Source organism: Tachypleus tridentatus, chromosome 3 (genome assembly GCF_004210375.1).
Source record: "Tachypleus tridentatus isolate NWPU-2018 chromosome 3, ASM421037v1, whole genome shotgun sequence".
NCBI lineage: Eukaryota > Metazoa > Arthropoda > Merostomata > Xiphosura > Limulidae > Tachypleus > Tachypleus tridentatus.
This window is the reverse complement of record NC_134827.1, coordinates 75,931,572-75,956,954: the sequence shown is the minus strand read 5'-3', so window position 1 is coordinate 75,956,954 and position 25,383 is coordinate 75,931,572. Positions and strand designations below refer to the sequence as shown.

At 33.0% G+C, this 25,383-nt stretch overlaps 2 protein-coding genes across 2 annotated transcripts; both read left to right on the top strand.

The window, feature by feature from the left end:
* Window positions 1–2,470: 2,470 nt before the first annotated feature.
* Manf (mesencephalic astrocyte-derived neurotrophic factor) lies at window positions 2,471–12,503 on the top strand. The gene is made up of 4 exons (XM_076494938.1): window positions 2,471–2,944; window positions 7,532–7,656; window positions 8,702–8,843; window positions 10,051–12,503. The coding sequence occupies exons 1-4, from the start codon at window positions 2,800–2,802 to the stop codon at window positions 10,215–10,217; spliced, it is 579 nt and encodes a 192-aa protein (XP_076351053.1). The 5' UTR covers window positions 2,471–2,799; the 3' UTR covers window positions 10,218–12,503.
* A 6,048-nt stretch (window positions 12,504–18,551) lies between these two features.
* Window positions 18,552–25,022, top strand: LOC143247228 (uncharacterized). The gene is made up of 3 exons (XM_076494937.1): window positions 18,552–18,701; window positions 20,066–20,191; window positions 21,290–25,022. The coding sequence occupies exons 2-3, from the start codon at window positions 20,067–20,069 to the stop codon at window positions 21,495–21,497; spliced, it is 333 nt and encodes a 110-aa protein (XP_076351052.1). The 5' UTR covers window positions 18,552–18,701; window position 20,066; the 3' UTR covers window positions 21,498–25,022.
* The last annotated feature ends 361 nt before the right edge of the window (window positions 25,023–25,383 follow it).

Here is a 25,383-nt window from a genome sequence, read left to right as displayed (position 1 = left end):
TTGAAAGTATAAAATCTGGTCTGATTGCACTCCAGAAAGGTCGCACAACTGAGTACGATACATATCCATATAACATTAAACAGTATATTTTCATTATGTAATACAAGAAAAATTGTTTTTTTCTCAGCCTGGTGGATAAGGTGCTCCCCTCGCAACCTGAAGATTGTGAGTTCGAATCTCCGTTGGCGAAGATGCTCGTCCTTTTAACCGTGGGGGCGTTATAATATGACGCTCAATTCTACTATTCGTTGGTAAAATAGTAACACAAAAGTTGGCAGTGGATGGTGTTGATCAATTGCCTTCCTTTTAGCCTTACACTGCTAAATTAGGGATGGCTAGAGCAGGCCATCATGTAGTTTTACGCGAAATTAAAAACAAACAAACCTGACGCTCTTATTCAAACTAACTGCCTGGTGTTATACAACCAGTTATAGGGCTAAAGCAAATATTCTTATCTTAAGCAAAACTTATGAAAATTCTAAGTTGGCGTTTTGCTGCTACTTGCCTTGAAGTTGACAATGAGATCCTGGACAAATACTAATGATTCCTAATGGTCATCATTGTTGTTTCGATTACGTGATGTATTTCATCTTCTATGACCTTATCCAGACATTTTAGTGCACATCCAGTTGACTTTTACATAGTTTACATAAAGAGAAATTGTGAAATTGGATACTCCAAAATGAGTTATTAATGTGTTTGTTCAATTTCCAGTATTTCAAAAGCTCTAATGACTTACACTTCTGGCTATTGAAGCTGAAACACGTTTAGTATTTGGGGTGCTAAAAACCATTGAACAAAATTGTTCCCACTGGGACAGCGATAAGTCTAGAATTTTACAACACTAAAAACAGGGCTCGATTCCTTTCGTGTGGACATAGCTCGATGTGGCTTTGCTATAAGAAAAACACACATACACATTGAACAAAATTTGAATCCCTATATATATATTTTTCTATATATATATATATATATATAGGGATTCAAAATTCAAAATATATTTTTCTATATATATATATATATATATAGGGATTCAAATTTTGTTCAATGTGTATGTGTGTTTTTCTTATGGAAATCACGCACGCATGGTCCTACTCGTATGTCACTTTCAGCATCCCTAGTTCTTGTGATCTTGCTTTTGTCAAAAAACATTTTACCCCCACTAACACGTGATATTGCCACACGATTATACTGAAACAATAGCCGAAATTAAAACAATTACCAATACAACAAATAATGAAATCTAAAAACATAATGGTGGAACTTTCATTCCAATTCGGGTAATACTTGAAAAATAAAACACATTGTTTGTTTATTGTTTCCATGTTTAATTAAAAACCTAAATAATTTTTTTTAAAGTCTGGTTACCAATTGACTCTACATTCCATGCTGTTGTTGTTTTTTTCAAACAATTTAAAAACCAAATTACATGCAGATCCATAACTATGCTGGTTACAGGGTTTCATGATGATTTCGACTGTCTCTTTCTTTCGGATATTCACGAAGTTACACAAGTACTACCTCCACTAGCCGCATTTTATTTTGTCTTGATGGGCAAGATGGCAGACAGACAGTCAACAATATCTGCCATCAGCTCTTGGGTTATTCCAGTCGAATAGTGGAGTTTGAAGCCTACGGACCGAAAGTGTGGAGTAAGATTGTGCGTTTACATCTCTCAAACTAAATATTAGGCCACGCCCAGCCCGCCCCTCTAAGTAACATGAAATCTTTTGAACAAAATTAACATCAATATTGCAGTTAATTTAACTAATTACTGAAAAAGTTCTCTACGCAGAAAATGGGAAGTTTCATTCTTTTTTTTTTCGTTTTTGCTGCAACATACGATTTTTATCAAAACTACTTTGAAGCCGACAGCAGATTGATATCCAAAACCCAGAGTAAAATCTAATTACATTACTAAATAAAAACAAAAACTCAGTAATTATCCGTAACTGATCGTATAAACTACTAATTATAACATTAATGATTGATATCAGTGTCGAAGTACATTGTGTGAAAAGCTCATTGCAAGCCATTCTTTGCTTTAAAAAAAAATGATTGTAGATCTGAGGTTCCGTGATTCACATCCTGTTCTCATCAAAAATACTCAAATCCCACTATTCGATTAGGTGGGTGATGTTGAGTACACGCCTTCCCTTTAGTCTATTATTCCAAAATTAGGGATGGTTAGCGCAAATATCACAGAGTACATTGAATAGCTTTGCACGAAATCCAACAAACAGTAATAACGTTAAAATTATGTTTTTGTTTGAAAAAGAAAAGAAAGAAAACTTTGTATCGAAGCGTAGGCTTCTGATAACAAAGAACATAATATTCAATTTTCAAATACATAATATGTTTATATTGTATAATACTAACGCAGTTAAATAAGATTTTAAAAAATGCATGTCTTAAATGTGTACTAATGTTGACGAGAAGGTCTGCTGAAGACTTCACAGATCCACCAATTAGAGAAAGCCGTGTATGCACACTCTCAGAGTTGACGTGTCGTCAGGTTAGTGGTGATAGGCACTCAGTATATAGCTTGTAATTGATGTGAGGTTGGAGTATCATGAGTATAGAATAATATAACGTATGAGAGAGTAGTAAACTATTAGTTTTAGAAAATATTTAATTGTGATAAAGGTATTGTTTCAGTAGTTGATTTTAGAGTTATTAGATCTCTTAAAAATACTTTCTAATCAACATTTATTTAGTATTACAAATCATAACTACGGTACGGTTAATAGTTAAATTTTATTTGGCGTTTTCCAAACCCAATTAAGAGTGGTGAAACCGATGATGGGTAGTAATAAACCGATAGATAGTTGTACTAATAGGCCTGGAGAAAGGTGGTTTGGAACTATGAAAGGGTCTTTAGTTATGTTTCTGCTTTTAGCGCTGCTTGGCTTTGCGAAAGGTCTCCGGGAGGGAGAATGCGAAGGTTAGTGTTTAATTTTAATTACTTTGTGTTATAATATTCCGTTATTAACGTATTGTAAGAGTAGAACTTTGGAATAATATTTTGTTACTATCAGCTAAAATGTTGGTATTATTTATGTCTTTGTATCCAGATTAAAATTTAACATAATTTCATATATTACATTTAAAGCATTGTTTAACGTTTTTTAATAGAATTAGCATATTCACATATATCCTACGAATACATTTATAACAAAAATACAGTAAATGACCAGTTGGTTCTTTATCTTTAAATGGCTATCTTTGCATAAACACTCCTTACAGAAATGTAAAAAAGCTTAAGCTCACTCTGTTTATTAAGTAAATAATTACTGGTTCCCATTTCAAATTTCTGTACAGTGCTGATCTATTGTAGAAATAAGCCTTAATTTGAGTTAGCATTTTTTAGCATTTTTATTATTATGTATTTTCTCCTATCTTGTAAGATAGCCCTTTACCCTGGGTTCATCCTAATCTCTTCCAAAAGGTTCTAATAAATTAACATCTTTCCTTAGAAAAGGATGATGGAATAGTACATTTTTCTCAGTGAGGCCTAACTGGTGATAATTACTTCTTTTGAATTGTAATCAGTCTTTTCTGAACACTCTTTTAAAGTTGTGTTTACTTTCTGGCCAAGATCAGAGCACTGGTTTGATGGGTGAGTAACTTATCTGTCACTGTGACCAGACTGGCTATCTATTGACCCCACTATTCTGTGGGTTCCCATCTATATTATAAAGTTTTTTTAGGATTTAGAAAAGACAGGGGTAAGCTTAAGTTAACAGTTTTTTTTTCTAACGGGATGATTGGTTTATGATCCTTTACATTATAGACTGAGTTGTTAGCAGTGGTGTATCTCAGAAGTATAAATTGGTTTCAGAGCTGAATTAATTTAAGAATAAAGGATGGGTTCACAGTAGTTCTTTGTCCTTATCAAGGGTGAGTGTGTAAAGATGTCCTTGAAAGGACAAAATGGCCTGTTGCCTGTATGTATGTTGCAGTTGGAGATGTACTGTGTGGGAAAACAGTTTAGTAATAAATTGGACTTTTAAGGGAATCCAAGTATCTGTTTTTTCCAGAGTTTTTGTTCAAAAGCCTGAACTCTCTTGCAAATCTTAGTTTAGTACAACAAGCTAGGCTGCACATTTAAAGAACTGAGTACTAAAATAAATTTTAGTATACCAACTGTAGTTGGAGTCTAAGATGTATCTTGCAAGTTGGAAGACCTAAATGTCCTTATAAAAGAATTGCAACTGGAGAGAAGATTCTGCTGAATTATTTTATGTCCAAAATCTTGGAGTACAGCAAACAAATGATACTAAATTTGTACAGAATTGTATGAATGCAAGAAATGTTTTGATTTAGGAACTACAAAAGCTAAGGATTTTTACTACCATGGGTATATATTATGTAATTTTGTTTATCTAAAACTTCAGTGATGAAGTTCTTGGAATTAATTGAATCAGTTTTATTTAGTTGAAGTGTAAGGAATGTGTCGTTACAGAGTGAGATTGACATTTAGCACCTCATTCTAGAAGAATGTTTTAAAAACTGTAGTAATGATCATTATATATAAACAGTTGAAATACAAATGGTATGTATAGGTTTATAAAACCTTAAAGTAAGTCTGGGGTGCATAGTATAATCTCAAAGTCAGAATTGTCAGACAATTAAACAGCAGTTTTGATAATGGGAGACCCTATTTCTAAGTTAGATTGTAACATCATATGGATAATGACTTGTACTATGATATAAGTATATCGTGTTACATGAGGAGTGGCTAATAAAGGTCCCCTGTGATATAAGTATATCGTGTTAGATGAGGAGTGGCTAATAAAGGTCCCCTGTGATATAAGTATATCGTGTTAGATGAGGAGTGGCTAATAAAGGTCCCCTGTGATATAAGTATATCGTGTTAGATGAGGAGTGGCTAATAAAGGTCCCCTGTGATATAAGTATATCGTGTTAGATGAGGAGTGGCTAATAAAGGTCCCCTGTGATATAAGTATATCGTGTTAGATGAGGAGTGGCTAATAAAGGTCCCCTGTGATATAAGTATATCGTGTTAGATGAGGAGTGGCTAATAAAGGTCCCCTGTGATATAAGTATATCGTGTTAGATGAGGAGTGGCTAATAAAGGTCCCCTGTGATATAAGTATATCGTGTTAGATGAGGAGTGGCTAATAAAGGTCCCCTGTGATATAAGTATATCGTGTTAGATGAGGAGTGGCTAATAAAGGTCCCCTGTGATATAAGTATATCGTGTTAGATGAGGAGTGGCTAATAAAGTCCCCTGTGATATAAGTATATCGTGTTAGATGAGGAGTGGCTAATAAAGTCCCCTGTGATATAAGTATATCGTGTTAGATGAGGAGTGGCTAATAAAGGTCCCCTGTGATATAAGTATATCGTGTTAGATGAGGAGTGGCTAATAAAGGTCCCCTGTGATATAAGTATATCGTGTTAGATGAGGAGTGGCTAATAAAGGTCCCCTGTGATATAAGTATATCGTGTTAGATGAGGAGTGGCTAATAAAGGTCCCCTGTGATATAAGTATATCGTGTTAGATGAGGAGTGGCTAATAAAGGTCCCCTGTGATATAAGTATATCGTGTTAGATGAGGAGTGGCTAATAAAGGTCCCCTGTGATATAAGTATATCGTGTTAGATGAGGAGTGGCTAATAAAGGTCCCCTGTGATATAAGTATATCGTGTTAGATGAGGAGTGGCTAATAAAGGTGCCCTGTGATATAAGTATATCGTGTTAGATGAGGAGTGGCTAATAAAGGTCCCCTGTGATATAAGTATATCGTGTTAGATGAGGAGTGGCTAATAAAGGTCCCCTGTGATATAAGTATATCGTGTTAGATGAGGAGTGGCTAATAAAGGTCCCCTGTGATATAAGTATATCGTGTTAGATGAGGAGTGGCTAATAAAGGTCCCCTGTGATATAAGTATATCGTGTTAGATGAGGAGTGGCTAATAAAGGTCCCCTGTGATATAAGTATATCGTGTTAGATGAGGAGTGGCTAATAAAGGTCCCCTGTGATATAAGTATATCGTGTTAGATGAGGAGTGGCTAATAAAGGTCCCCTGTGATATAAGTATATCGTGTTAGATGAGGAGTGGCTAATAAAGGTCCCCTGTGATATAAGTATATCGTGTTAGATGAGGAGTGGCTAATAAAGGTCCCCTGTGATATAAGTATATCGTGTTAGATGAGGAGTGGCTAATAAAGGTCCCCTGTGATATAAGTATATCGTGTTAGATGAGGAGTGGCTAATAAAGGTCCCCTGTGATATAAGTATATCGTGTTAGATGAGGAGTGGCTAATAAAGGTCCCCTGTGATATAAGTATATCGTGTTAGATGAGGAGTGGCTAATAAAGGTCCCCTGTGATATAAGTATATCGTGTTAGATGAGGAGTGGCTAATAAAGGTCCCCTGTGATATAAGTATATCGTGTTAGATGAGGAGTGGCTAATAAAGGTCCCCTGTGATATAAGTATATCGTGTTAGATGAGGAGTGGCTAATAAAGGTCCCCTGTGATATAAGTATATCGTGTTAGATGAGGAGTGGCTAATAAAGGTCCCCTGTGATATAAGTATATCGTGTTAGATGAGGAGTGGCTAATAAAGGTCCCCTATGATATAAGTATATCGTGTTAGATGAGGAGTGGCTAATGTTTGTCCTTGTCAAGCACATTTTAAAGGAAGGTTTGATAAATGTGATTTTTTTTCCGTAGTTTAATGTATGGAATATTCTAGATGGACAAACGTCTCTTTTTTAGATAAGTAAAAAAGCATTATTACTGTTTCATCAATTGAGAAAATAATAGGATGAGATTATTTCATAATATGGAAGACCTAATGGTGGCATAAAAGTTGGCACAAATTAGTGTGTACATCAAGGAAATGTAAGTGAAGTTATTTGGTACTTATGAAATATGACTTTGAGACAATGCCAGTCACTGACAAATTCCTATAAGTCTTGTATGAATGTTAGTGTTGGGGGGAACAGTGCAGTAAGGAGTAGAAACAAAAATGAAAATATGATTATTTAAATTACAAGTCGTAAATGCTTGTAACTGAAGGACAGGCAAACCTGGAATGTGAGAAAGGTGATGTGACTTAGATGTATGTAAATGAGAACTATTAGTGTTATGGTTTGCCGTTTGTTCCATGGAATATGTAACAGTGGAATCTAGTCTATGGCTACCTGTAATTATAATACTCCACTGGACTATGGTCTGAAATAGTTAGCACATTAATGAATAGTAAGAAGAATAATTAACTCAATTTTAAATGCAGATGTAGAAACATCAGTCAAGAGCCTGAAGTGGGTAGCTAGCCGTTATCTGTAAAGAAAGCCATGATACATTTACACAAGTTTTTAAAACTTATAAAGTATTTGGGTTTCATTCATTCTTCATGTAATGTTTTCTGAATCTACATTACTGTTAATTTTTGGGTTAAATGTAGGGCATAGTTTAGCTAAATACCAGACATAAAATGTTTTAAATACTGTTTTTAAAAATGCAGATTTTTCTTAATGTGTTTCTTTTTCTTTAGTCTGTATAGAGCTTTTGAAAAGGTTGGAAAAATCGTTGGATCCTGGATTGAAAGATAAACCAGCTCACATAGAAGAAAAATTTAAAGAGATGTGTAAAGACACCAAGAAAGCTGAACATAGATTTGTAAGTAATAGTATAAATTACTGATTCATAACTAGTGATATAAATTCTGTTGATGGTTTGTCCAACAGTTCTGAGATCTAAACTAGAACATTAATTTATGAACTTAGTTACATTTATCTAATTACTTAAAGGTTTTAATTTTTCATAAATACTCAGTGTTATTATTGAAACCTTTGCCACAGACATTTTCCTACCCAGAGCATAATGCCAGTTGATAACATCCTGTTTATTTTATATATAACCAAGTGTTATTGTTAACGTAATGTTTATACGTGGATATGATTAAAATATTTCAAATTAGCTCCCAGTTAATTTCAAAATTCTGTGAAATCCAGTATTACCTGAGGGTAATTACAAAAGTCTGAAACACGTTAAAACTATTTCTAACCATTTCTTGCATGCTCAAGACTGGAGCTCAGATAGTCTTCATGCAGCTTTGGGCAAAATTCAAACAAAACTGGAGTTTACTGTATCTTGAATGGTAAACTGTTACTGACTTTTAAACCCTTTAGTGAAAACATGTTTAAGTATCATCTTTTAACAGTTTAGCTGTCAGTAATTAAAGGAAATTAGAGTGGTTTTATTTTTGATACTGTTTATATCATGGATTATTAGAGAAAGTCCTGTTTGTCCTTAGAAATGTTATCTCATCTTGATTGGTTGAGTCCATGTGAAGCAACATATATTGGTTCTCTTCCTAAAATGTGTTTTAAGGTGAAAATAAATTTATTATACTTCAAAAACCATTTTGAAGTTTAAATGTACTGACTAAGTTTTGATGGATTTTGTTTGTTTGTGTGGACAACAGAAAAGAAACTAGGTGTTGTAGGTATGAAATTGAAAGTTAATGTATTGTCAGTGATGACATATTACATGTTAATAATTAACTTTCCTATTTTTTTGCATAAGAATGACCTTTAAAGACCAAACGGTCTTTTGATCACATAGACACAACTTAAATTTCAAAAACTACATGTTTTATAGTGAGCATTTTAAGGAAGTTTGAACTTTCGTAATAGACACTTGGGATGTTATTTTGGTTTAGTGCTATTATATTGGAGGCTTAGAAGAGTCTGCTACATCTATTGTTTCTGAGATGTCCAAACCAATGAGCTGGGGATTACCAGCTGAAAAGATCTGTGAACGTCTGAAAAAGAAGGATGCTCAGATGTGTGAGCTTCGATATGGTGAGTATCTTCAAGTGTTGAGATGAGTTGTCAGTCATGAGATGGCTCAGTTTTGTAGTAATTTAAGATACAAAGATATGTGTACGTTGCAAAGACATTAACATTGTGACTTGTAATTTTCGTTTTTAATTATAATTTTTCAGCCACCAAAAATAATTAGATAATTTTACACATCATGCAAAATTTGAAAGTTGCTTAGTGTTCTACACCATTAAATCGTTGGTTAAAACACTGTTCCAGTGCTCCTGCTGTCTAAATTTGGAACATATTACATGCATTTTACCAAGATTTTAAAATAGTAGTCTATAACTATTAAGTTTTCATTAAAAAACAATGAACATCTTAAACTTGCTGTTAAATTACATGGATTATTATATTTGATATTAACAGCATAAATAAAACTTAAGTTTTGATTTTTCACTTGTAGCTTTGTTAGCTGATATATTACATTGTTACTCTAGATTGAACTAAATATTTTGATCACTTAATTTGTTGAAAGATATTTGTGTTAAAATGAACAAAACAAAACAGTTAATGCTGTTTAATAAAAATAATTTGACTGGTAAATCTATTTCAAGGTGTAGAATAATTTACTTGTATAAAGTTAAAAGCTGAGAAACCTGTTTCAGTAGAACATTCTCTAATGATACATCTAAGCTTTTAGCTTTGTGTTGTCAACTTGTTTTTATTAAATCTTTGCTCTAAAACAGTTGGTCAAATTCACCAAGTTTGCATTATTAATAAATACAATTAAAGATCAGTGGTACCAAAGGTTTTTTTCCCTATTGACAGCTCATTTGTTTTCTTCTATGAGTTAGGAATGTAGAAAATAAAGGGGGGAAGACTTGTGTAGTTTTGGAAAATGGAATATCGGGACAAAAATATGAGTGTAGGCAAACCCTTCCGATTGAATTTCGTGGAGTTATTAAAGAAGGAAATTAATTTAGATCTATTGTACTTCATTTCCAGAACAGACCAATGGACATGAGCCCATGATTATTAGGTTAATATATTGCCACTAAATTTATTGCATATGCAACCGTTAATTTGTGTGACTGAAAAATTATAAATGGATGAATGTAAATTGGTGAAATTGCCTTAATGCTACTATGTTAGTTGTGTATGATTTTAACATTTGATTTTGTGCATGTCAGACTTTGAAACTATGAAAGATGTGCTCTTAATCTTTGTCTTAATTCACTTGCAGAAAAAACCATTGACTTGAACAATGTTGAACTCAAGAAACTACGGGTAAGAGATCTGAAGAAAATTCTGTCGGATTGGGATGAAATCTGTGAAGGATGTATCGAGAAAACTGAATTTATAAAAAAAATAGAAGAACTTAAACCGAAGTACATGAGAGGAGAATTATAGTAGTTGTAAGATATTATACTTTGTAAAGTGTAGCCTTTGATTTTCTTTATCCTCATTTCATTCATTTTAAAATTCATGTTTTCACTTGTTATAATTTAACTAATGTAATAACGAACATCTGTAGTTCTTGTGGTTTACATGTGCATTCTACCTATTTCAGTTTAGGTATTGTATTAATTTCTTTACATGTGAAATGTACCATCTATGACTTCCTGTTTTGATGATACACTGAAAATGTAAGTGTTGAAAAATGATAAAGAATTTTGAAACTAAACTAATTACTCATAACTTGGTACTGTACAACATAGAAACTAAATCACATGTAAATTTCATATCTTACAAAGCAGGATATTGTAAATTTGTTTCCTTGTATTGGCATTTATTTCTCATTAATTACGATTCTATTCTGTGACTGAAACGTTAGGTACAAATTAAACACAAAGTAATTATGCATGTTAAATATTTTGTAACCAAATTCCAAGTACTTGACCAGTCTATAAATATTCAAAACTTTTGTTGATTTATAAATTATTCCAAATGGTGATGGTATGTCTGAAGTTCACTTTTGATATTAGTTTAAAAAGTATAGTAGAAATGCATCAGTTTTTTACATGAGAATAGTTACCACTTTATGGCAATATCTGGGCCCCATTCTTGACAACCACTCAAAATTGAATAGCTTTACCAATGACCAATCAAAATTTCACTATGGATGAAGCACTTTCTTAGATTTGAGATGCCAGTTAAATCTTCCTTTTTCCACAAAATGTAGACAAAACAAATTGCTCAACAAGTCTGTATAATAATAATAATAATAATAATAATACAAACAAGAATGAAATATTATAGTTATCCTTTCAGTTATATTGTTTTGCTTATCTTTTAAAGTAAAAAAAATTCCAGCAAATCAAGGTCTCTTTTTCAGGGTCACAAAGTTGTACTATATGTTGCAGATTAACCATGCATGAACTACTTTAGGAAAAAATAGACAAATTTATGCAATGGTTTGTAATGGTGGTAGATATACAATGCTACTTTGTGCAAGGGAACTTCAATGTTTTTAGGGATAATGGTCATTTGTTCTTTTTACAGATTTCTACCTTTGTAGTAACACTTGATGCATTATTGTTTAATATGAAGTAATAGAATATGTAATAAAGTTTTTGGTGTCCCCAGTGTGTGTGTGTGTGTGTGTGTGTATATATATATATATATATATATATATACACACACACATAAACAAATGCACACAAAAGGAAATATATACTACAGTATATGTTAAATCTTTGGTTGTATATAATATATCACTAAATACAGTAATTTCTGCCCTAACCTTCAAAAATTGATCCATAATGACTCAAATCAACTATAACAAATGAACTACATTTTTTTGTTTAATCCTTCAATCTAATTTTAAATGGAAGAGTATTTATTTACACATTGCTGGAGTTTGAACTTCTAGGTTTGACAGAATATTAACTTTTAAACAAGTTTCTTTCTATAGGATTTAGTGACTTGAGGCCATTGTTTAGGTCTAAAAGCACAGTCAATACCCCCACTTCCAGTGGCACAGCAGTATTTTTCTGGACTTACAATGCTAGAAGCCAGGTTTTGATGCCCATGGTGAGCCAAACACAGATAGCCCATTGTGTAGTTTTGTGCTTAATTACAAACAAACTGTTAATACATGGATATTTACGAAGGAAGCTCTAAAGACATTTTTACTGTTATCATGTTTGGTGGACCAGGCTTGGCCTAGTCCAGTGTATTTTAGGTTCCCATTGTTATAAAATTTCACTCCACACTTTGGGTGTTTTTGTAGGAGTTTGGGTTGAATTCCATTATTTTATTGTAATACTGCAAGATTTAGTAGTGGATAACCAACCTTTCCTGTACTGAACTGATTCAAAACTAGGGATGGCTAAGGGATGACTTGTATGTAGCCAGAAGTGAACATTGATTTCCAATAGATGTTGTGTGTAAAAACGGAAAGAAGGTTGCTGATTTTAAAGTTGTTCACAAAGTATGGAATGTGGTTCGGTTGAACTTTTAAAATCAACATCTGTAGGTAAGTGTAATCTTTGTGATACATGGTTAAGAACAATGAATGATTGTTTTTAAACATTTCTACACAACTTTCTAAAGTAATTTAGAAAAATATTTTGAAAGAACAATTTATTTTCATCTCAAAAACAGGAAATCATTTGTTATCTAGTTCACAGATACGTGACTGAGATTGATTGAATCTGTTTGAATTGCTAGAAGAAATAAAACTTTTTCCACAAATTTTTGTGAGGCACATTTATTTAGAAAGCAAGAAACCAGTAATTAATGATAATAATAATAATAAAAAAAGACATATCTGACTGTACACATAACTAGTACCTACAGAAGTGATTACAATAAGAAATGGGTAATTAAAACAGCATTTACAACTGTGTACAATGTAGTTATTTATAAATGTTAAGTGAGGCGTGCAAGTCAAGATAAGTGAAATTCCTGTATGAGAACCAAAAAAACTTTCTAGTCGTTAGTGGCAACTTGAAGTAAAATGTTTTCACTGTACAGTTAATTGTTTCTTTTGATGCAGCTGCTCTACTTGTAGCTTCTCTCCAAACTGGTGTAAAATAAAATTTAATGACTAATAGAAGATAATGCTGTGAAATGTTGGTTTGTCTTTTGACAATCGAAAGCTATTAGCAGGTGAGAGACCTTATTTGTATGTGTACTTGAAAGTTGGAAATCTGTTCTCTTTAAATTTCTAAAACATGCATTAAGTATTCTGAAAGCTGAATAAATATCTTTGTAGTTGAAAAACCAGTATCGACTTCCACTGTGTGATGCTAAAACTCCTTGTCAAGTGAATATGGGTCAACATTTTTGGAAGGCTGAATTTTGAAATGTTGCAAAGATATACTTAAGGAAGGATATCTTTCATCTCCTTGTTCATTTAAGTAAAGTCTGGAAAGACCTTTCAATTCATACTTGGCTTGCAGTGGCACTGTGGACTGACAACACTAGAAATCAGGTTTTGATACCTGTGGTTGGCAGAGCACAGATAGCATTTTGTTGTGGTTTTGTGCTTAATTACAAACAACTTGCACTTTATATAAAATCATAAAGAAGTTTGGGCCTGTTAAAAATTGCAGTACAAAAAACCAGCCTAAATTTCACAACCTCAGTTGGTTCAGTGCCAAATAGGAGTAAATTGTCACCAGAGTGCACTACTAGATTGAAAATTATTTCTTTATGTGAAGTCAACTTTTACAAGACATAGTTGTTCTATCCAAGATTTCAGTTAATCCAATTATACAGGAACATGGATGAAAGAGAAATAAAAGTTTTTGGTTTTTATTTCTTGTGAACTGATTGCTCTGATACTTGACATCAGATAAGTTGAAGAACTAGAAAGTGTTTGGTACAGACAAAGTAAAAATTAACTGGTATAAGCTATTAGTTAATTGTGCTTAACTGTGCACTGAATATTAGAACAACTTTTTGTGGTGTGTTCAAAACATTCACTTATTACTTAAACCTTAACATCTTGGATAATCGATAGAGGATCTATAACTTGTGTGGACTCGTAAAATTAAACATTTATGTTCATGCTTTAGAACTGTTTAAAACAATTGTGCACGTAATTATTTTACTGTATTTCTTGTCAATATGTAGGAAAACTATTTCATTACTAATTTAAATATGTAATAAGAAATTAAGAGAATCCAGATTTTTGGGTCAACTTCAATTAGAATGAACGTTAACAAACAAATTGGTCAACTTAGTATGGATCCAAAGAAACTGTGACTAAGTTCATCTTTGGTGGGACGCTTTATCGAAATAGTTTTGAAAATCCATGTATAAAAAAAAAAAACAACGAACCCTTTTCATCACCAAAATGATGAAGTTTTTAAATACACTTCAGGGTTGCCAGACACTTTTCAAAATCCTCCTGAACTTTTGTATGAGAATGAAAGATGTATCTTTTTTACACAGACTGCTGCTAGTTGTACTTTACATGGATATAAAATATAAATAAATGAATAAGAATGATAAATGTTGGATAAGGGTTTTAAGCACATCAATATTCTTCTAGTGTGGGCTTTATGGTTAAAACTAAATCCTGTACAACTGGTTGCTGCATAACCCACTGTTAGAAATTAGATTAAATGTGTAAAATATCTCTTAAAAATCCAGTTAAATAACGTAAGATTTTTATCTGAATCTCTGCATTTAGAAATATTTTTTATAAAGAAATATCTTCTCCCTTGGTTTAAATTTTATTCAGTCTGGTAGCCATACATACATATCTGCATCACGGGATTAATATTTACCTAATTCAGGTCAATTCTAATACTTTCCACATAATACTTTAAATTATAAATATTACTGATGTCTTTTCTCGTAAACACAAAAGAGAATAAAACATTTAAATATTCGGCCATCTCGCATTCTTCAATAAAACCTTGCTATTAGAATTGTTTAAGAGCCCAGCCCTGTTTGAAAAATATTTTAGAAAAATGTCTTTGTTATTAGGCATAACTTTATCAATCACTTGTATTTTATGAGTGATTATCGATTTTCTAATTTACTATTAAGCAAATCTTTAGCAGTCCTGTAATATATAAATATTCTAGTTCATCTATGAACTTAAACAAATTGCAACATTTACTGGAAATAATAAATTGAGCACTCTAGTGTTGAAAACATGTACGAGATGGCAGAGCATGTCTCGCCGAAACATTTTTTTTTTTTTGCTTGTAATTTTTGCTTTTTACTTTATACACATAAATTATTGTTTATGTTTGAAACTTTGAACTCATTAATTTCTTATTTTGATCAGATGTTTCCACAAAAACTGTCAGTTCCATATAGAGGGTATCCATAAATTATTCCCTCCCACCCCCATTATAGGCCTTTATAAAATTCTTTATTATAGGAGCTATCTTAAAGCGGTTTGTGGCAATTAATAACGCAACACAAGAATTTTTATTTTATTTCGCAAGGCAGGCTTTTTAATGTTTGGAACGAAATTATCTACCGCCTTGATGTTCTGTGTGCTACCAATGGAGCTCGCGTTGAAGTTTATTGAATTCTGGTTCATTGAACTAATGACTGAACGGTGGTGGTTTACTTAATTAAAACAGAAAGATCTGGAGTTGTTATTAATTGCCGCAAACCGCTTTAAAATAGCTCATATAATAGTGAATTTATAAAGATTTATAATGGGGTGAATAATTTATGAACACTTTGTATGTGGCTTTTAACCACACTTTTATCCTTTATAAATTAGTTAGGTCTGGTCTTTTTTGTTATCCTTTTAGGAACAAGCCTATATTAACAGCAATGTGTATTTAAATATTTCCTAAATATGTTCCACATTATCTTTTATCCCAATTGACTAATAATAAAAAAATATTGTCTCTATTCTCAAAATCAGGAACCAAAGGTTCATGTTTTTTCTCAACATACAACATAAAGTTAAACCTAATTTATTCCTCAAATAATTCCCCACTTAAACTCTTGAAACTCCATCACTATTAATAGTGAACAATTAACCTAAATTGGCATTCATCTAATTAGCTATCTAACCATTCGGTTTAGGAAACCATCTTTAATAAACCTCTTTTTCTCACTGTCTGACTTCATACACTTCCAATAAATGTTCATATAATCAGTCTTCTATAAGTATTACATCAGTATCCTTATTAATAACAACTCTAACTTCAATACATAATTTTCATTAAAATAATTGGCCAGATTAGAGGATCTATAACATTAAGAGCTTCTAATTAAGAACTTAAGTGAAATCTCTGGTTGTAACTCATGTGGTTTTAACTTCTCTTAACGTCTCTAGTCCAACCAGGCTGTCATCACACCCACTTTTTTTAAAAAAAAAAGCTTATAACTATTAAATAATGTATGACGTCGAATGTCAAAATAATTCCAGTTATCGATGTTATCCAAATTTAACGAAGTTTCAATAATTTTCATTATATCAATCTTCTGTTTTAATACATCGCTGGACTCCTGCTTTGTTCTTAATACTTCCAACATTAGAATAATAAAAAGTAAGTTTATTCTCAAATCCACTTATCTTTAAAACTGTAATTTATTAGTCTATAAATTAGATTCAAATTTTCCGGTTACCCAAGCTATCGAGCACCATATTAGTTTGCTTATTATAAAATTATTAATTATGCAAGTTTACAGTCTTTGACGAATGCAACTAAACTGTTTTTTAGTCTATCTTTCACTCTTACCCTGAAAAGTATATCACAAGACCAAACAGCTCATTTATTTCTTAAAGCATGTCCATGAGAATCCTTCAAAAGAAGCTATAGATCCTGCTAAGTAATTAATTTCAGAATCTATCCCGAAGGTGGATTCTGAAGGGGCTACTCGTCTGTTTTATTCCTAAATCTCTGAAAACATTTTTGTTATAGTTTTAAGCAGCTTTTTCACAATTTCCATAATAATTCACTTGTACACGCTTTACAAAAAAAAAGAAAAGAAAAAGAGGATGTCACGTGGTACCAGCAATTAAACTATTAATATGTTATATAATGCATCGTACTTAACCAGCCCCCTACTAGTACAGCGGTATGTCTCCGGATTTACAACACTAAAATCAGCGGTTCGATTCCCCTCGGTGGGCTGAGCAGATAGCCCGATGTGGCTCTACTATAAGAAAAACGCATAAACACACACTCGTACTTGACCACTTGGCACCAAGTTTAGATCGTATATTTCAGTTATCTTCAATCTATAAAAACATTTATGTTCAGTGGTGTAACAACTAAAGATACCATTCCCATCATTTAAAAAAAAAAGGAGTCTCTTACATTTATTTTTGTATACTTGTACTGCCGATCATGGTCCCCTTGTGGCAAGACAGACCCTTTCCTCTCCTCCCACTGTCGAAATTGCTGGGACATACTTACGTCACTGTTTATGTGCCACTCGTATTTGATGAAGTTCCTTACAAACTGTGACTTCAACTTTCAATTGATAATCCGTGATGACGAGAAAACCCACTTGTAGAGAAAAGTATATATGTAAAAACGGCTGGTATGGGTAGAGAAAACTCTATGTGAACGTGACGATGATCGAAGAAGGTTGAAACCTTGTTCGTTCCTCTATATAGAGTTTTCTCTATCCATACCAGCCGTTTTTACATATATTTGTGATTTCAACTTTCATTTGGTGTGGAATAATTAAGTTAGATCTAATTTCAACTATTATTCCATATGAAAATAAACAAACAACAGTTCTTAATAGGCCCGGCATGGCCAGGTGGGTTAAGGCGTTTGACTCCTAATCCGAGGGTTGCGGGTTCGAATTCCCGTCCCACCAAACATGATCGCCCTTTCAGCCATGGGAGCGTTATAATGTGACGATCAATCCAACTATTCGTTGGTAGCTCAAGAGTTGGCGGTGGGTGGTGATAACTAGCTGCCTTCCCTTTAGTCTTACAATGTTAAATTAGGGACGGCTAGCGCAGATAGCCCTCGAGTAGCTTTGCGCGAAATTAAAAAACAAACAAATAGTTTTTAACATTAAATGAATGGGGTAAACCTTGTTAAAGGTCTTGGTGAATTATTAACATATTTAATCTTAATGAATGGGGTAAACCTTGTTAAAGGTCTTGGTGAATTATTAACATATTTAATCTTAATGAATGGGGTAAACCTTGTTAAAGGTCTTGGTGAATTATTAACATATTTAATCTTAATGAATGGGGTAAACCTTGTTAAAGGTCTTGGTGAATTATTAACATATTTAACATTAACTGAATGGGGTAAACCTTGTTAAAGGTCTTGGTGAATTATTAACATATTTAATCTTAATGAATGGGGTAAACCTTGTTAAAGGTCTTGGTGAATTATTAACATATTTAATCTTTCATGCCCATCCACCCCTGAAAGCTTGTAAACTACAAACTGAGTTTCGATACCTGTTATTTACACGACTCAGGAAGCCCATTGTGTAGCTTTGCGTTTAAGTACAAACAAACAAAATTTACGCTACATTTGTACGAGGAAATTCCCTGTCTGAGTAGCGCTAATTGCCGTCGTACAGCTTTACGCGAAAATTTTCAAAACAAACAAAAATAAATTTTATGAACAAAGACTTACTACCTCCTTCTCCCCAGTGGCTCAGCGGTATGTCTGCGATCTTACAACGCTAAAAACCGGGTTTCGATACCTGTGGTGGACAGAGCACAGATAGTCCATTGTGTGTCTTTGTGCTTAATTCAAAACAACAACACTACCTCTTGGCCTAGCAAATCACAAGATACGCAAGAAGTCCTGTGATGAGGTTAGTTTCAGGGGATCATGTGACTGCACGTGATTGTATAACGACCTCACTTTAACTGAAGACCTAGCGATAGCAGTGTATACCAGGTTTGAAAACAAGAGTTTATATTCGACTTGTCTATTTCTTGTTAAGTCGTCAATGACACTTGTGGAAAATAAGTTGGAGGTAAGACATTAACCAAGATTTTTTGTTTTTCACTTACCTTCATTGTGTGAACTTATTCGCGAAACCAGCATTTAAACAAATGTATAATTCTTATACATTAAGAACGTATTTAGGCGAAATTAATGAAGTAAGTTTGGTTATAACAAAAAATGGCGAATCAAGAGATATATTATATTAATGAGAAGGTCTGACAAATGGAAACCATTAATTTCACATTATCAGAATAACAAAACTGAAACCAATTCATTAATCTTGAAAATATAACCATATTTTCCGTTTCTATTTTCATTGGAATATACTATAAAGTAGGTATATTAACGACAAAAGTTCGTGGATTTACGAAACGTTGTTTTACGAAAATATAGTAGACATACACAAATTACCAACGTGTGTAAATACTTGGAAATTTCTATTCAGAACGTATCTTCTCTCATTTTGACGTATTCCAAAGGATTATTAAATGTTACACGTTTGAACAATAATTGGTACGTCTACAATTTTTATGAATGTTATAAAAAGAAGAAATTGGTTAATTTTCGGCTCATCTCGTGAGAATGTTTTTGTAATAGTGTAATGCAACTAATGATGACCGAAACTTAAAATTTTCTTTTAAGTCTATAAATAGAAGTTCTAGTCAAGTAATGTGAATACATTTAACAAAGTGTTTCCCTATTTCACGACTTCATAATAAAAATAACAAAAGATTTGAAGTGATTTTACTCAGAGTTCGATATCGTTTAACGTACATTTTACTTGCAATCAGCTGTTATACCATAATCCATAAAACTTTGTTTCACTGCAAGAGATTCATTCTGATGTTTTGTTATCACTTATATGGTGAATGCTGACTTGTTCATTTATGTTTTTAATAAATCCACTTATTCCTAATGTTTCTATTCGTACCTGGAAAGAACCAATTACACTCGAAATTTCTAATGACAGCCATGTTAGTTACAAGTCCAATCTATAATAACAGATTATTCTGTTAGTTTCAGACCGCTTATATCTGGTATTTATATTAACCATTCTGTTTGTTTCACACAACTCACATCTGATATTTTATATTGACTATTCTGTTGATTACACACCACTTATATCTGGTGTTTATATTAACTATATTACACACAACTCGTGTCTAGTGTTTATAGCGACTATTCTGTTAGTTTCACACAACTCACATCTGGTGTTTACACTGGCTGTTTTGTTAGTTACGTATATCTAGTTTTTCAATAAAATATGATGTGGAACTTTAATAAGCACAGTGTTAGACGTAAGTAAAAATGTTGTGATAAAAAGAGAGATAAACTTAAGAATATAATATAATTACTTCTCACTACTATTTTGTCTTCCTTTTTTTTTTAAAGAATGAACATTTTTGCGATGGATGAAAGCACTTATCTTTTAAATTCCTCCTCTGAGACCGCTAGGAGGAGCCTGAAGACGAGAAGATCTGTCAAGTGTCGTCGAGCAGTTGTTTTAGTTGCAACGACGTAAGTTGTCACATTGTAATTTTTGTGTGTGATGTGTTAAATGAAACTTACGTAAAGGAAAAATGTAAAAGAATGTTTCTGATATGTACAATTCAGTAATAACACCATGGACCGGCCATCAGCCATATGGCTTTAAATGCCATGTGAAGAACAACATTTGTGATTATTCCTGACGTATAGGAAATACCAATCGTTCATGCTTAATATATAATAAAACTTAAAGTTTCGCTTCTTATTCATTATTGCTCATAATCTAGTTAAAGTAATGTGGAATGTATTTGTAATTATAATGCAGTGTTTAAACTCCTCTAGAATGTTAACGTGAAGTTACACACTGAACTCTTGGCGTTGTGTCCACTGCAGGTATCGAAGCTTTATTTTTATTGTTGTAAGCCTGTTGATCCACCGGAGAGGCTGTTGTCTAAAGATGAGTAAAATACTTAGTAAGTTAATTCCGATTTATTTCGAGCTTCTGGTGGCTTTAGACTGTTAATTTATGTTTCAAATTGTAGAAGTTTTGGACGTAATCAATTCTGTAAAGTTTTATTTATTTTCTCTCTAAGTCAATTCGTTTATAGTTGAAAACTGAACTTTGGTTTTTCTTTAAATTGTTATTGTTTAAAGGATTAAGATTCACTTCAACCTACATAACAAACTCAAACAAATTAGTCTGTAATTAAAAATCCCTCATTAACCTCTTTTAGAAAATGAAATAAATTATATTGATACTTAATTATTTAACTTATTAATGATCATTCCGCTAGATGGTGACCTTAACAATATTTTGCTTGTATGCTTTTAAAATTTCACATATAGCTACTCGAGGGCTATCTCCGCTAGCCGTCCCTAATTTAATAGCAATATACTAAAATAAATTATTGGAAACTCTCTAAAAATATAATAATTCTTAAACATGACAAACAACCATTCACGGAACTTTTTTTTTAAAAACTGTGTACTTCTCTCCCTGATTATGAGGGCTCATAATGCTAAAAATTGGGTTTCGATATCTGTGACAGGAAGAGTCCAGGTATTCTGTTTTATAGCTTTCAGTTTAAAATGAAAAAACAACATAATTTTAATTTATTTTATTTTCAGATGTTTTGCGATAATTGTGATAGTTTTGGTTGCAACCCGCCCAGGAAGTTCTGGTAATTCTTCAGCAGATGACTCACCCCTAAAATCTAGTCTTCCTCGAGTTCCCCTAGAAAAAGACGTCCCCCATCTCTCACAGAAAGAAAAACTAGCCTTAAGGGGTCAAAACGACTCGTTATTGTCTACACCTAAATTATCAGGACTTGTGTAACTGGCATTTATAAATGGTATTCGAGATCTACAAACCCAAATTTCTTCAACAGTCCAAAAAAGAACAAAAGATGCAGAGATAACAACTGCGAAATCAAACTCATGATACATTAAATAAAACCACATCAACCGATAATGGAAAAAGACAAATTTATTGGTTCTCAGCTAATTTTATTCCTGGCTCAGTCGAGGAGATGTTGAAATATTTGAGTATTCCTTTCCATGGTCCTCACACGTCTGGAGGCTCTGAGCTTTCATATCATACGAAATCAGCTTACACTTTTCGTTTTATTTCACAGCCAATTAAACGCATGTTAAGAAACCTTAATATTCCACATACTGGTTTCTTTGAATTTGGAGTACACTCGTTCTCTTCTGGGACATTTTGAAACAACATTAACCATTTCTTCTTCTCTTCACCTGTCAACAATCTTTTACAACGACTTTCATTTACTGAAATTGGTATTTTCATACCTGAGTTTGTAAACAGTCTCCGAAATAACCTTGCATCACCAACACAGGAGAAGAAATTGGCAGTGTTAGAAATAGCAGCAAATACAGCTCTTTGTGGCGAAATACTCTTAGGCTATTTGAAAGCCAAACATCCAAGTAACGAAAAGAATTCAACAGCAATTCCACATACTAAGATGAGCAGTTATTATCAGTACATTCCAAAATAAGTGATGGATTTTTAAAGGACTTTGTGATTTCTCTAGGTGAATATAAACCATCGAGTGATGAAAGAAAATGAACAGAAATGAGCGAGAAATTCTTGCCTAGATCTGTGAAAGATCTTTTTCATGACTTTGGAAATACAACACATGAAAACAATGCGGATGGAGACATGGTCAGTTCTACTTCCAAAAACACGAGCCACATCTTATTACAACTTGTTTTATCAGGGTATACAAATTAAACAATTTAAAATGTAAGTTATAATCGAATCCAACATGATAAATTAATTCTCAAGTAGGTAAAGGATTTCTTAAAAGGCCTAGGAGTTCCATACAGTGAGTCATCTGATCGCAAAATCTCGACAATTTCTTTGAATGAACAAGATTTAGAAATGATTAATTTTATAAATAGTAGTCTCAAAAATCTCGGAATATTCGACTGATGTCTAACAAACATCAGTTGGTTTTAAATTTTGGCAGAAACAGCCTCGGCAGTCGCAGCATAAAAGGCTTAGTAGAAACCTATTTAATTTTATGAAAAAACTTATCAGAGAATGGATATGATTACGAAAAGAAGTATTCATATTCTTATCAGATAGGAAATAGAGGTAAATATACTTTTCTCTTAGAAGGATTAGTTAACCTCATAGATCTGTGGTACATGGAAATAACTGCAACTTAACAAAACAACGTTGAAATAGCTCCAACTTGACAAGAAACATAGAAATAGCTCGACAGTAGATAATTTGTTATTTCTTTCTGTTTTTTGCTGACAAGAGAATGAAAGGCATATATATTCAATCACAAGAGAAAGAGAAAATTGAAATTCGTGTAATTTTTTTAATAAATTGAATATCTTAACTCAAAACTATGAAATTATCCAACAATTCCAACAGACTCATAGTTGGAAAACGAAAGAGCAATCATCAAGACCACAACAGTCTCAACGACATCTACAGTAGCTTCAACAACACATTTTAAAACTTCAACAGTTTGTACAACAGCAAAAACAATACAAACAACCTCAGACAAACCATAAAGAGTTTTTGTGAACAATTCTTGGTAAATTTGTTAGTAATTCGAGAAATCCACAAAAATTTCCGAAATCAGAAATGGTTTTCACCAATCTAATAATATTATCATATATGGTATCACAAGGCAATAACAGGAAAAGTTTCTAAGAAAATAGTCTTTCTTACAACAACGTTTCTCTTCAGGGTAAGTTGAAAACAGATCGATTAATGTAACTTTTTTACTTTGGTTTGTATTTTAGGTGATATCTTTACTAAAAGTACTGAAATTGCACAAGAATTCCGAAAATTCCGGTAGAAATCTCCAGAATTAGGAAATGATTTTTTAAACCAAAAAGTGATTAGAAAATGCCTTTAGTGTTCATAATTACAACAACTTGACCAACAACATGAAAAACTTTTAGTATCTCAGAAATCTGCATAAAAGCAACACTAAGATAAGATCTCCAATAAAAAACAGCATAACACATGCATTTACATGTCTTGTAGTTTGGTTTTTGAATTTCACGCAAAGCTACATGAGGGCTATCTGCGATAGCCGTCCCTAGACTACAGGGAAGGCAGCTAGTCATCATCACCCACAGCCAACTCTTGACCTACTTTTTAACCAACAAATAGTGGGATTGACCGTCACATTATAACGGCCCCACGGCTGAAATGGCGAGCATATGTGGTGCGACGGGGATTCGAACCCACGACCCTCGGATTACGAGTTGAACGCCTTAACCCACCTGACCATGCCGGACCTTCTGTGCATTTCCTATCTGAACAGGATTGCTTTGATTGAGCTTTTTAACGTTTAATTATCATTATATATAAATTTACTAATGGCCTAACTTTGCATTACATGAAACAAATGTTTATGTGTTTCAGAATTTATTCAAAATCCAGGCACAAAACTGAGGTCTATACTATGTAAAAACTACACTGACAAACACCACACCAACATTATTTATAAAATACAATGTGATAACTGCCACGACTTCTATATTGGAGAAACAAGTAGAAAAATGGAAACCAGATTCAAAGAACATAAAAGTCACCTTCACACGTTTTCGAACACTGCAAGACAAATAAACACAACATAACCATAAAAAACACTCAAATACTAAATAAAGAAACAAATATAAACAAACGCAAAATTAAAGAAGCCTAACTTATAAAACAAATTAAACCCAAAATAAACCAATATGAAGGAGCGCCTTTATACCTATATTAATATAATAAAATAAATAAAATTATATATTCAAACATCTAATACCGCCCTCTACATTCCGACACTCAGTTACACAACCCCTTTCAAACATGTGGTCAGCTTCCGGTCCGTTACCTCTTTCTTTGTGAACCTGACGATGACCGAAGAAGGTCGAAACGTTGTTCGCTCTTCTGTGTAAAATATTTTCTCAACCCAAACGAGCCGTTTTTGCATATATAGAACTATAGTAAAATGTGTGTGTGTGTATTTCACTTGACAGCAGAACACTGTGGCCAAGTGAGTTAAGGCGTTCGATTCGTAATCCGAGGGAGGCGAGTTCGAATCCCCGTCGCAACAAACATGTTCGTACTTTCATCCGTGGGGGCTTTATAATGCGACGGTCAATCCCATTATTCTTTGGTAAAAGAGTAGCCCGATAGTCGGCGGTGGGTGGTGATGATTAGCTGCCTTCCCTCTAGTCTTACACTGCTAAATTAGGGGCGGATAGCACAGATAACCCTCGAGTAGCTTTGTGCGATTTTAAAAACAAACAAAATATCCACTTTGGAATATACATTAGAATTTATTTGTATATATTATGAATATAACACACTAATGAAATTAAATTTTCGAACTCTCATTCAAATAAAATTACTCTTTAAAAGTGTATGCTTTTAAGTCTTATTAAATACAAAATAAATACGTTTTTTGCCTTGATAAAATGTCTATTAATTCTTTTTTAATAATAAAAAAGTTTCCAGGTTCTCTTTCCACAACTTCGCGACGGTGTGATGTTGCTACATGTTCTGTCTCCACCTAGGTCTCCACTGATTGGATATACTTCTTTCGTCACATAGTTTGAGTATACCGCTAGTCCAAAACAAAAATAACGTGTTCATGTCGGATGGAGTCACATGTGTGTGCGTATTTTTCTTATAGCAAAACCACATCGGGTTATCTGCTCAGCCCACCGAGGGCAATCGAACC